Raw genomic sequence first — 12,252 nt, forward strand, 5'->3', positions numbered from 1 at the left:
CAGGAAAGACTCGTATGAATTGAATGATGATTTATTACAAAGTGCACGAATTATGAATAGTAACAGTCTTTGGCGATTTAGACCCGATGTGAAATAATGAAGGGGAAGTGAAGCTGTAGTAGGATGTAGAAATATTCCCCCCGGGTCTAGACACTGGTGGTGGTGGTGGTGAAGACTGATGCAGATCCGATGAATGAAGTGGAGCAGGATTACTCTGATGTGATGAATCTGGAGGTGATGGGGTGGTGGAGGGTCGCGTCCGTTAGTGCTGAATGCTGACACTGAAAACTCATAGAGGAGAATGGTTTTTAAACTTTTGACGCAGCATGTTATTGGTTGAGGGAGATATGGCAAGCTCTGATTGGTCACTGAAAAGAGAGACGCCCATAATCAGCTGACATTAATAGCCCATGAGAGAGAGAGAACCAGAATGAATGAGAATGAATGAGCTTGCACCCCCAGTCTTCCTGTCTGAATTTACGCATGAGCTTCATATAAATAAATGCTCACTCAGCACATGGACAGTCCCACACTTTAAATAAAGTGCTGCTGTAACTTTAAGTTTGAACAAACAATTCATCAAAGACAAAAGCATAGACAATAAGCAAAGAATCACTACTTTTTTTTTCTTTTATTATCTGAGTGCAGTCACTCAATCCCTTGTAGCATAGAAGAGGCCCCGTCGTTGGTCTCCACTGTTGGAACGTCCCAGTTTTTCCCTCCATCCATTTACTATTTCAACATAGTCCTCTTCAGAGAACTCCTGCAGGGGACAGGGGACAGAGGACAGGTACGATGAGCAGTCATCCAAAGAATTTAGAGAGGAATTTAGGTTCAGTTGGTTTCATTAGGTTGAAAAGGTTGCGCGTGCTTACCTGAATGAATTCATCCTTGATCACCTCGGCATTCTCCAGCTCTGTCTTTATCACCTGGATGAATTGGGCTGTCCGGTCTTCTGCCCGGACATTGCAGAAACCAGCTTCCTGAAGGAACTACAGGAGGAGAGACAGAAGGGGTGAAGTAGAGGGGGAACAGCACCACCAGCTGATGGAAGGTAGTAAACACATCAGCAACATATCCACTGAGTGCACAGTGACACACTATTTGTGCAGTCTGTACAGAAGACTTTGACTTTTTAGAAGTTACCCAATATAGAAACAAACCTTTGACACATCGGTCTGGTGTGCAGACACACATCTAAACATGACAGGCTTGTTAAGGGGCTTTTTAATACTGACATAGGATTTGTTGAAAAGTATGCAACCCTTAGATTAGATAAGATGTAACACTTTATCATCATTTATAAATGGTATATTGATAGTTAATTAAAGTTAGTTAGTTAACTGAGTAAATAGTTATTTTACTGTTGAACAACAAAACGATGATTAATAATGTTTACTAATTATTAGTCATGCTATTCCAACAGTTTATTGTTGCACACATTATAACATTTTATATATTATATATTAGGGCTGTCAAAGTGATAATAACACGTTAACGCATTAACTCAACTTCCGATTTTAAGGTTGTGGCGGACTCAGTTTTAAAGCTAGAGTGAAGATACTGGCATCATATGAAACTAGAAAACCTAAGGAATCCATGTCATACTAGCTTATTGGGAAGGAGGCTAAATAAGGCTCCAAACTAACACTAACTTTGGCGAGGAAAAACTGGCATGGCCATTTTCAAAGGGGTATCTTGACCTATTTTTTTATGCTAAATACAGTACCTGTGAGGGTTTCTGGCCAATAGTTGTCATTGTTTTGTGTTGTTAATTGATTTCCAGTAATACATATATACATACATTGGTATAAAGCAAGCATATTTGCCCATTACCATGTTAAGAGTATTAAATATTCAACAAATCTTAGTTTAAGGTACATTTTGAACAGATAAAAAAATGTGTGATTCAATTGCGATTAATTGCGATTAACTATGGACAATCATGTGATTCATCGCGATTAAATATTGTGATTTTAGTCGATTGACAGCCCTTGTTATTAACCTTCACCCTCTGTGGTCTGTTCCACAAGAAGCTATGGATCCAGTGGAATATGGCAGGGTCAATATTCATATCCAAAAGTGTGGTGAATACTTTGAGTGGGTTGATGGAGTTAAAGGCAGAGCTGAAGTCTATGAACAGGATGCATGTGTAGGTGATTCCAGGTGTTGCAAGTTGTGGTGGAGTGCTATGTTGATTGCATTCTCAACAGACCGGTTGGCCTGGTAGGCAAATTGATATGAATCCATCAGTTGGGAGGTGCAGGTATGACAAAATTAAGGCCGAGGAAGGGGGTTATGTTTTCACCGGCGTTGGTTTGTTTGTCCGTTAGCAGGATAACTCCAAAAGTCCACAATGGATTTTACTAAAAGTTTTTGGAGGGGTGGGGTGTGGCACAATGAACAATCCATTAGACTTTGGTGGCTATCCGGATCATGATTCGGATTCAGGAATATTTTTAAGAATTCGGATCAGCCTGAGCATTAAAACCACAGTGTATAACACATGCACAGTGTAACTGATGACGCATTGATGACGCGTGACCAGGGTCTGAAATTAACTTTTTTCACTGCCTGCCACTGTGGCAGGTAAGTATATATTTTTATCTGCCACTCAGAAATATTATCTGCCACTTTTGAAATCTCTGCGCTAAATGAAGGAATAACATTTTATATCTGATGTAATTCAATGTTCGATATATTTTACATAAAAAACATAATATACATGGTAAATTACAGTGTTCAAATTACACCGTAGCTTCCGGGGGAGCCCTGTTTTTGAGGAGTGGGAGGGTACTGTAGCCTACACAGTACTGTACTTTGTTATTGCCATCTGTAGTGGTCATTTGCATAAAAACACACAATTCAAAAGGTTATGATTATCTAAATATAATATTTATAATCAGGTCGTAATTCCCTTTCTAATATTTTATATTGCTGTGAAAAAAAATAGAGAGGCATCCGGCGATACGTTACACGGAAACACGCCGTGTTAATAATAAGCCGCTCACCTCATGTAACCGCCAGCTGAGAGCTGTAATCTGTTTTTAAAGTCACACGTTGGCAGAGGTATGCGCTCTGCGAGTGACATTGTAGTTTATTATTATTATTGTATTATTTATTTAATAGCAGAAGATCTTATCTTAACTTGACATCTTAGCTTAACTTCTTTTATGTACACAGGTCAAACAGTTAAAGGACCATACTCGTTATATTGTGTTTTATAGCTCATTAACTACAACTTGTGTTTTTAAAAAAAATCTTTTAGGGCATTTTATGCATTTATTAGATAGCCAACAGTGCTGAGATGGGAAACGAGGAGAAAAAACATTTATATATATTTTATATCTATCTCTTTTTTTTACCTACAGTATATACTATATATATATATATATATATATATGTTGATCTTGGCAGAGGAGCAGGACATTTCACCGTTTCAAAACTTACTTATAAGTGCCATCTGGTGGACAAACTATGAAATATTGACACTGCAACTGATCTTTGGCATTTCTGTATTCATCATTCTTGCAACTTATCAGTCAACATATTTATCTACTGATGTAGCTGTGATAAGTTAATATTGGCGGCTATAACACTGGGTTTACATATTGGATGGTACGGTGTGCAAACAGACACTGCAGTGTACTCTCGTCGCATATTGGTAAAGAGGACCGAACTCCCCATAGGGCAGTGTAATCCTTTCACAAACTATTACATAATGAGGCTGTACTGTATATTTACCTTGCCATACTGTGAGGGTGTATAGAGGACATAGCCTCTCTGTTTAACGTAGGCCTCGAACACCGGTGTCCAGGGCTTCTCCCCGCAGCAGTAATCACTGATGAGCAACTTGCCACCTGGCTTCAACCATGACTGGACACAAAGAACATGGAGAATGAAAAAATAAGGCAGGAAATTTAGCCCGGATAAAGTCACATAAAAGGCAATAGTGTCCCAAAGAAATATGTATATGACATGAAATTGTTTTCATTTAGTTTTTGCATGTGTTTTTGTAAGATTTGCCAGATGTCCTTTCCAAGCTACTAATTCAAAACAGAGGTTTGGAAAGCAATAAAAAGACTTAATGCTACTGTTTAAAAGTATGAGAGAAAATGCTCACATGGAAGCATTTGAAGAGGGCCAGCTTGTCTTCTATGTGCAGGATTGTGTCTCTGCTGTAGATCACGTCAAAGGAACCTTCTGGGAACGACCTCTTAGTGGCATCAGCCACCTCAAACTGGACCTAAGGTAGAGCGCATGCCATTACTGATTAAAACAAACATTAATCAAACTATTTTCTGTGGTATTTAAACCAATAGGATAAGGGGATATTTAGACGTACTGATGGCAGTTTCTCAGCGATCGCCCTCTCCATGGCGATGTCCACCATGTTGTCCGACAGGTCAAGGCCAAGCACCTCCACTCCAAAGGTCTGAAAAGTAACAGAAACATCGCCATCACTTTAGTCTTTCCAATCATTATAATCATTATAAAATCATTAATATTACTGTCACCCTAACTTTGCCAGATTCCTTGGCTCTTACCTTTGCCATGTAGAAATCTCCTCCACCAATACCACAGCCAACATCCAGCACCTTCTGTCCGGGCTTCAGGTTAAGCAGGTCCACAAACTCCTGTCAGCACATAAAAAAGGATTCATTCTTTAGTTTAATCAAAGTCCTAAGAGATAAAGCTACATAAGTCTGTCTTTAATTGTTCAGCATCTCAATTGTTGGGGAAATAAGGAGGATTAGGATAAAGATAATGAGTAGTGAAGGTTTCACATGGTGGGCAACCTCCGAGTCTGAGAAGTGAAGCTAATGCAGAAGTGCCTTAAACTTGCTCTCTTTCTAACAGCCAGCAGGGGGCGACTCCTCTGGTTGCAAAAATAAGTGATTGTATAGAAGTCTATGAGAAAAGGACCCTACTTCTCACTTGATTTATTACCTCGGTAAACATTGTAAACATGAGTTTATGTCTCAATCACTACTTTCAAGTCTTCTTCAATACAGCATGATGTTCATTTAGTAAATTATGGTCCCATTTAGAGTCAAATAGACCATAAAGCAGGGGATGCTTTACATTTTGGTCACGTAAAAATATCTTATTCAGTGTTCGGTTGTCCTTAGCGCCATCCTCTTATGTCACTTCTGGTTGCAAAAAAACAAGATGGCGACAGCCAAAATGCTGAACTCAAGGCTTCAAAACGGCAGTCCACAAACCAATGGGTGACGTCACGGTGACTACGCCCACTTCTTATATACAGTCTGTGGTTTTACGCTATAGAGTTAATTTCAATATTTCTATCATTTCATGACGCACATCATATGAGTCATATCCTCACATTTCTTAGTCATGGAAACATGTCTATAATAATGTGGACAAATTGGAATCTTGACCTGTTGATGGCACTGGACGAAGGGTTAACGGTTATTGTTATTCATCCCGAGGGTGGCTTGAATACGTGTTGCAAATTTAATTTCAATGTGGACCTGAGTGGAAGAGAGTACATTTATTTCATCAACTTCAGACACATAAGTCATGTATTTGCTGCTTTTCACTTCACTTGCTTTGTTCAGTGTTCTTGTTGTATCCTATTAATTCCTTCCAGCCAATGTCTTTTGGTGTTTTCCAGACTTTTAATCGTACCTTGGTGGTGCTGGGCCCGCCTGTGCTGACGTAACCAGCCCCGAACATCTTCTCGTAGCGCAGGATGCCACGGTTGGTGTACTGCTGGTTGTCCAGGAACTGCTGGAAGGTTTTGAATCCGGTCTGGGTGCTCGAGGAGCGGGAAACCTTCTCCAGAAGCCAGCAGATCTGATTAGGGTTGTTTTTCATCTGGAAAAGGAGGAGGAGGAGGATGGAGATGGATCAAGGAGTGGAGGGGAGAAAGGAGAGGGTTAATCGCCCATCCTCACACCTACATCACACACTGATATGTCCTTCTATTTAAGTTTTACTAGAAGACTTAAATAACTACCTCAACATAGGCCTGAACTTTCTTTTTCAACACAATGTCGAAACCAAACGTTTGGCCCCCCTTTGGCGTCTCCATTTGTTGTGATGTTACCATGTGGTTGTATTGTGCCTCAGTGCGGTAGCAGGTGGGGTTGAAGTCCCTCTTGGAGTCACCTTGGTACAAAGTTACAAGTTAAAATGAATCCTTCTCCTATTTGTTAAGAAAAACATATTGGCTGATGTTGCTGAGCATTCATAATTCACTGAGAAAGGCAGCGTATATGTTCCTATTTCAATTTCTTGAGCCAGATTAAAGGTCTTATTGATACAATTTATGTATAGACAAATAATTTAAAAAAAAATAATACATCCACAGAGCTTTTAGAAAGGTGCCGAATAAAAGTATGGCTTTTCCTAAAAGAAATTGTTGACGGGTCCAAAAAGAATGTTTTGTTTATCTCGTCTGGTTCCCACTTCTAAAAAGGCTTGTGAGCCAATAGTATAACGGCATTGATATCATACGAGTCTCACTCCACTCATGACCATAAAATTTGCATGTTGTGCAACAAACTGGCAACCACATGTTGTGAAGTGAATGCAATGGAACGGGGGAGGGAGAGTGTGACATCTTTGTGGCTGAATGTTATCAGTGTTGTCAAAAGCACCTTTAAGTTCTAATCAATGTTTATTATTGATGAAAGGAGAGATGTGGACGTTTTATTGTTAGCTCAGTACCTGACCGGTGGTTGCAGGACTCTCTGAAGAAGAGAAAGCCACCAGGCCGCAGCCAGCACAGCACCTTCTCTGTGAAGGACTTCAGCTCCTCGTCGCTCAGGTACATCAGCAGCCAGTTGGAGAAGATGAAGTCAAAGCTGAGGGGAGCAATGAATGGACATATTCAAATATAATAAAGAGCTAAAATTGTTTTCCTTTGTCCAAATAAAGCCAGTAGTCTGGTTTGGAAATATCCAGTGATGGCCAGTGGATCCAACGGCTGTAAGGTCCTTCCATCCTGCTGCTGTCAGACTCTACAGTCAAAACTGCTTCCAATAGACTGCACACACTAAAAAAAATGACAATTCATTCATTCACTCATTCATGTGCAATATCATTATATACCACTGTGTAATATTAAGGTTCAATATTCTGTGCAATATCAACATTTCATATGTGCAACAATGTGAACCCAACTATTCATTCACTCTGTTTACTATTATATTTTGTTTTATACTGTTTACTTATTTATTATATCTTTATTGTTGGTAACACTTTACAATAACCATTATTAATAAATGGTAAATTGATAGTTAAATAAACTTAGTTAAATGTTATTTCACTGTCAACAAACAATGAAATGATCATTTACAATGTTTGTGTAATATGAAATAATTAGTTCATAAATTCAATACTGTATCATAGCTGATAGGAGACGATAACGATGACATTACGATTACATTAGTAAACTATTTATTAACAATCTATTGTTGTAACAATTACTTAATATAGTATATAAAATGTTATAATATGTGCAACAATAAACTGTTAAAAAACATAAATTATAGCATTACTAATAATTAGTAAACACACAATTATCATTTAGTTGTTTGTTAACAGTAAAATAAATATTAATTTACCATTTATAAATGATGGTTATTATAAAGTGTTACCTTATTGCTTAATTACCTCCTCCAAGGCCAAAGGCCTAGGAAGGAGGTTATGTTTTCACGGGTGTTGGTTTTTTGGTTTGTTGGTTTGTTGGTTTGGAGGATTACTCCAAAAGTCTGTGATGGATTTGAACGAAATTATTTGGAGGGGTGGAGTGTGGCACAATGAACAATCCATTAGAGTTTGGTGGCGATCCGGATCATGGTCCGGATTCAGGATTTTTTTTAAGCATTACGATCAGCCAGAACATTAAGACCTCTGGGTATAACACATGCGCAGTGTAACTGATGACGCATTGATGATGCATGACCCCGCCTTCTCCCTTCAGAGAGAGAGACAGAGAGAGAGCGGGGGGTGGGGGGCGAAAACTGTAGATTCTGCATTTTTTCACATTAAACTCTGTGAAATTTTAGTTGAGTTCGACCAAAGCACACTTGGTGATTGTTGGAAAGAGTAACGACAACAGTTTAGGTGAGTTTTATTTTGTTTCTGTCCAGTTTGAATGAAGTGTTTTACGATGCTCCGATACGTACAGCTGATCTCAACATAAACAAAAATACACGTGGATGATGGCGCAAGCTGAATGGAGAGGGGGGCGGAGGTCTGCGCTCTCCGAGTGCCATTCCAGTTACTATTATATCTTTTTTTGTATTTTACTGCAGTCTCTTGTTGTTTTCACTGCTCCCTTCGCTGCTGTAATTCTTCAAATTTCCCCGCTGTGGGACTAATAAAGGATTATCTTATCTTTTCATATCTTATCTTATGGGGGTACAGGTACAATATTGTCTGTCATTCATCCTCCATCAGAATACATGACTTGCGGCCTGTTTTAATCCAACGTGTGAAGCTGTGCACGTGGCGAGAGAGTCTACAACCACGCTTGTTGCACTGTGAGGCTGTAGTCAGCTAGATGCTAACATCAGCAGACAAATGAATGTTTTGACCGGATGATGGTGATAAACGAAAACTTGTCTGTACCAAATTCCATCCAGCATTTGTCGAGGCATTTCGGTCAAAATCCCAAAAATGTCAACCTAATGGCAGCGCTACAGGAAAAGTCAGGGGATCATCAAAGTAAGTAGGCTTCATCGTCTGCGGACAATGAATGTCTGAACCAACTTGCAATCCATCCCATAGTTGAGGTATTTTAGTGCGGACTAAAGTATGTGGACTGATCGTCAGACTGGTACTGCCAACCCTACAGCACTGCATGGCTAAAAATTGAAGATATAAAAGTGTTTCTAAACAGAATATATCTCACACACCTGTTTTGGGGGAAATCCAACGTTGTGACGTCAGCTTGGAGGAAGGTGGCGTTGCTATGGTGACCATTGTCCTGCCTGTTTCCCTCCACAAAGCTTTCCATGAAGTCCACAGCCGTCACATGGCCGGCCTTAGTCAGGAGGTGGCTGGTGTAACGACTGTAGAGACACGTCAGTATAAATATACACACATCCACGACTACAGACGGTCTAATGCAGCTGTACACTCACCCGATGCCAGCTCCCAGTTCCAGCACCCTGGATCCAGCCAGGGAGGGCAGCAGGGACAGGATCTCGGGCAGCTCGTGCTGGGTCAGCTCCCTGGCACGAGAGTCCAGCATCATCTCCTCCACCGTGGCGTCCTTGGAGTGCTCCTTCCAAAACTCTGTCATGTTGTTACGAGCTGTGAAGCACACAGGCGTCCGCATTAGATTAGCAACAAGGCAGCTGGACACAAATAAAACTACTAATACGATATGTATTATTACAGGAGGATGACGACCAAGAAGAGGAATTGTATATAACTTTGTTACTGCTTGGTCAAACAATAAAAGGAACAAGACTACTACTATCTCTGAGTTCAGAAATTCTTCGAGTTCAAGAACCCCTGCCTGTGAATCATCTATCACGTAGTTCAGAAAACAAACAAGTATTCAATATCTTATCAATAACATCTGACATAACTTTTGAGCTAAAAATCTTCAAACACAGATTAACCATTTGTCTGGTTAGAGCAAGCAATCTTAAAACAATACACTGATGTGGCACACACACGGCTACTATCCTGTGTAGATTTCCCCAGAATTCAGCATTTTCATATTTCACTTGCTCTCCATCACAGTTTCAGATGTTTTGCATGCTTTTGTCTGTAGGTAATGCAGTATTTCTACTTCCATGACAGATTTTTACTTGCTTTGTTAAAAGGGAGTTCGAATGCATAACATGGTAACTTTAAATTTGGCAAAAAAACACCCCAAATGCTACAAATATTTGGATAAGTCATTAATCAACTTTGCAGAAAGCCATTGGTTTGTAAAGCAGATATTAAAAAGGAGCAACAGCAACAACAATTATAGTAACATTTAATCAAGGACAAACTTAAAAAATAAACTTTTTTTCTGGTTCTTCCCTGATCAGCTGTTGCTTTACATCCACAGACACCTCATAAGTCATGCTTTGCTAAGCTGCCGGCAGCACAGCGTAAAGGGCACTAACCTCCAATCAACCAGTGAAAAGATGATAACTGAGGTAAAAGTCTTCAGAGTCCTCTACCTGGTTACGCACTAAGCACTGACTGCAGGGTAACATTCAGGCAGACCAAAGCTACATTTGACAACTGAAAACTTCAAACCACTGACACATTCCAACAGGATTACTTCCACCAGCTGAGTGAACAATTTGCACAAAACAACATGATGGTCTTTGGTTGATTTGAACTTATTGTAAAATGATTCTACACTTCCAATGTAGTCTGGCAATTAACGATTAATTAAAAGAGGGTAAGAAACCCCTCTCTGACAGCGTTTCAGCGTGTGTGAGTGCTCTTTAAATAACACGACGCAGTGAGGAGCTGGTCGGCAGGTGGAAATCTGACCATTAGGATGCGCCCAACATGAGGTCAGGGCAGGGGAGGAGGTGCACATGAATAATCATATGAGGGCAAGAGTCTGTGGTCTATCACAAGCACGTTTATTCCCCTGACAGTGTGCACACATGGGCTAATACCCCCCATAAAAGACCTGAGTGTTGTCAGCCCCAGATAAGCTAGTATTTGAGAGATGTACACTCACAATAGTTCATTTTTGTTGAATTGTGAAGTGGTGTGTGTCCCAGCGGCAGTCTCCCCTCAGCAGCTCCCGATCCACCGCGCCTCAGTTGTGCTGACACAAGCAGGAAATGTCCCGTGGCATGCGGCTCTGATTGCGCAATATTGCCTCATGGTGCAGCTGAAAACCTCCACGCTGTTAAGGTGAAGAGTGATGATTGCTGAGCCCTTACAATAAATGTTAAAGAGGACCTGTTATGCTTTTCCCCTTTCCTTTAGTGTGTGATATATATTATATTATATTCATAAAATAAGGCAGGACCTGAGATCCAGAGCAGCACATTTATATCAAAAATAAAAATAAATAAAAATGCACAGGCTAATTCATAAGCCAAGTTGTAAGATCTGAAATATTTCTTGACAGTTTGATGAGAAGGAGGATGCACCTTCAGAAGCTATCGGAGACCAATGTTTTGTTTGAACAAACTGAGTTTGGATGAGGACAACTTTGGAAGAGCATTTCCAAGTCAGAATCTCTCACCCCAGTTTTATGGCCAGTAGTATAAACTCTCAGCTCATCGTGATCTCAAACTGGATTTTCAAGTGTGCAGGAGGAGTGGCTTGTGAAAACCAGTGTAGGTATTTTGACGAATCTCACTGGTGTATGTTAAACCCTGACATAAGAACTAGGACTTTGACCAAAACCACATTAACCAGTGTTGTCACGACCACCTAAACCGAGACCAGGTCAAGACCTAGACCAGAGTGTATCGAGGCCGAGATAAGATGCGAGTCTCACACTGCATGACACACTTACGATAAAATGTAGAACAAACCAGAGGCACTCCTCAAACTGATCTGAAAGATCCACATTCCTGATAACTGTGGGGGTGGACATTTATGTTTTTGTTTTCATGGCAACTTGATTGGAAAAAAGAGAAGCCCAGTTTGTTTTTGAATCCCAAAGAGAATTTAAATTGGAAATTTGGGAATCTTTTTGTGCAGAAAAGAACCAGACGTTGCGGATAAAACATCTTATATTCACTTTTCAATCCTGAGGTGACTTTTTGATTGTCTGAAGTATCCTCTGAGGCAACAGTGCTTTCAGCAGTAAAGCATATTTATTGCAAAACAAAACTGAGTTGAAACTCACTAGATCAGTGTTTCCCAACCTTTTTCCTTAGGGGACCCCTTTCTATCATTGAGTAAACCGACAACCCCCGACTAAGTGACATATTTTATGGATATTTCATATTATATTCGATGCATAACAATAACAGCACATAACACCTGATAAACTGTACAATTAACCCAAATAGTGAACACAATAACTGCAGGAATTTTGTGTAAAACTATTTCAATCAGGAAAGACTCGTATGAATTGAATGATGATTTATTACAAAGTGCACGAATTATGAAGAGTAACAGTCTTTGGCGATTTAGACCCGATGTGAAATAATGAAGGGGAAGTGAAGCTGTAGTAGGATGTAGAAATATTCCCCCAAAGAAACATGGAATAAATACATTGATTTATTGCCTATGAATATGAGGTTAAGACGTGCACACCTCCTTACCTTACAGCATCTGGGAATTTAAGCA

At 39.9% G+C, this 12,252-nt stretch overlaps 1 protein-coding gene across 1 annotated transcript; it reads right to left on the reverse strand.

Annotated features, from left to right (window-relative positions):
* Positions 1-520: 520 nt before the first annotated feature.
* On the reverse strand, positions 521-10,703 carry LOC141775384 (uncharacterized). The gene is made up of 12 exons (XM_074648700.1): positions 10,679-10,703; positions 9,120-9,291; positions 8,892-9,047; positions 6,697-6,833; positions 5,984-6,135; positions 5,653-5,841; positions 4,548-4,637; positions 4,346-4,435; positions 4,124-4,246; positions 3,745-3,876; positions 876-992; positions 521-763 (listed from the first exon to the last, which is right to left on the reverse strand). The coding sequence occupies exons 1-12, from the start codon at positions 10,686-10,688 to the stop codon at positions 653-655; spliced, it is 1,479 nt and encodes a 492-aa protein (XP_074504801.1). The 5' UTR covers positions 10,689-10,703; the 3' UTR covers positions 521-652.
* Positions 10,704-12,252: the final 1,549 nt, after the last annotated feature.

This window comes from Sebastes fasciatus, chromosome 10 (genome assembly GCF_043250625.1).
Source record: "Sebastes fasciatus isolate fSebFas1 chromosome 10, fSebFas1.pri, whole genome shotgun sequence".
NCBI lineage: Eukaryota > Metazoa > Chordata > Actinopteri > Perciformes > Sebastidae > Sebastes > Sebastes fasciatus.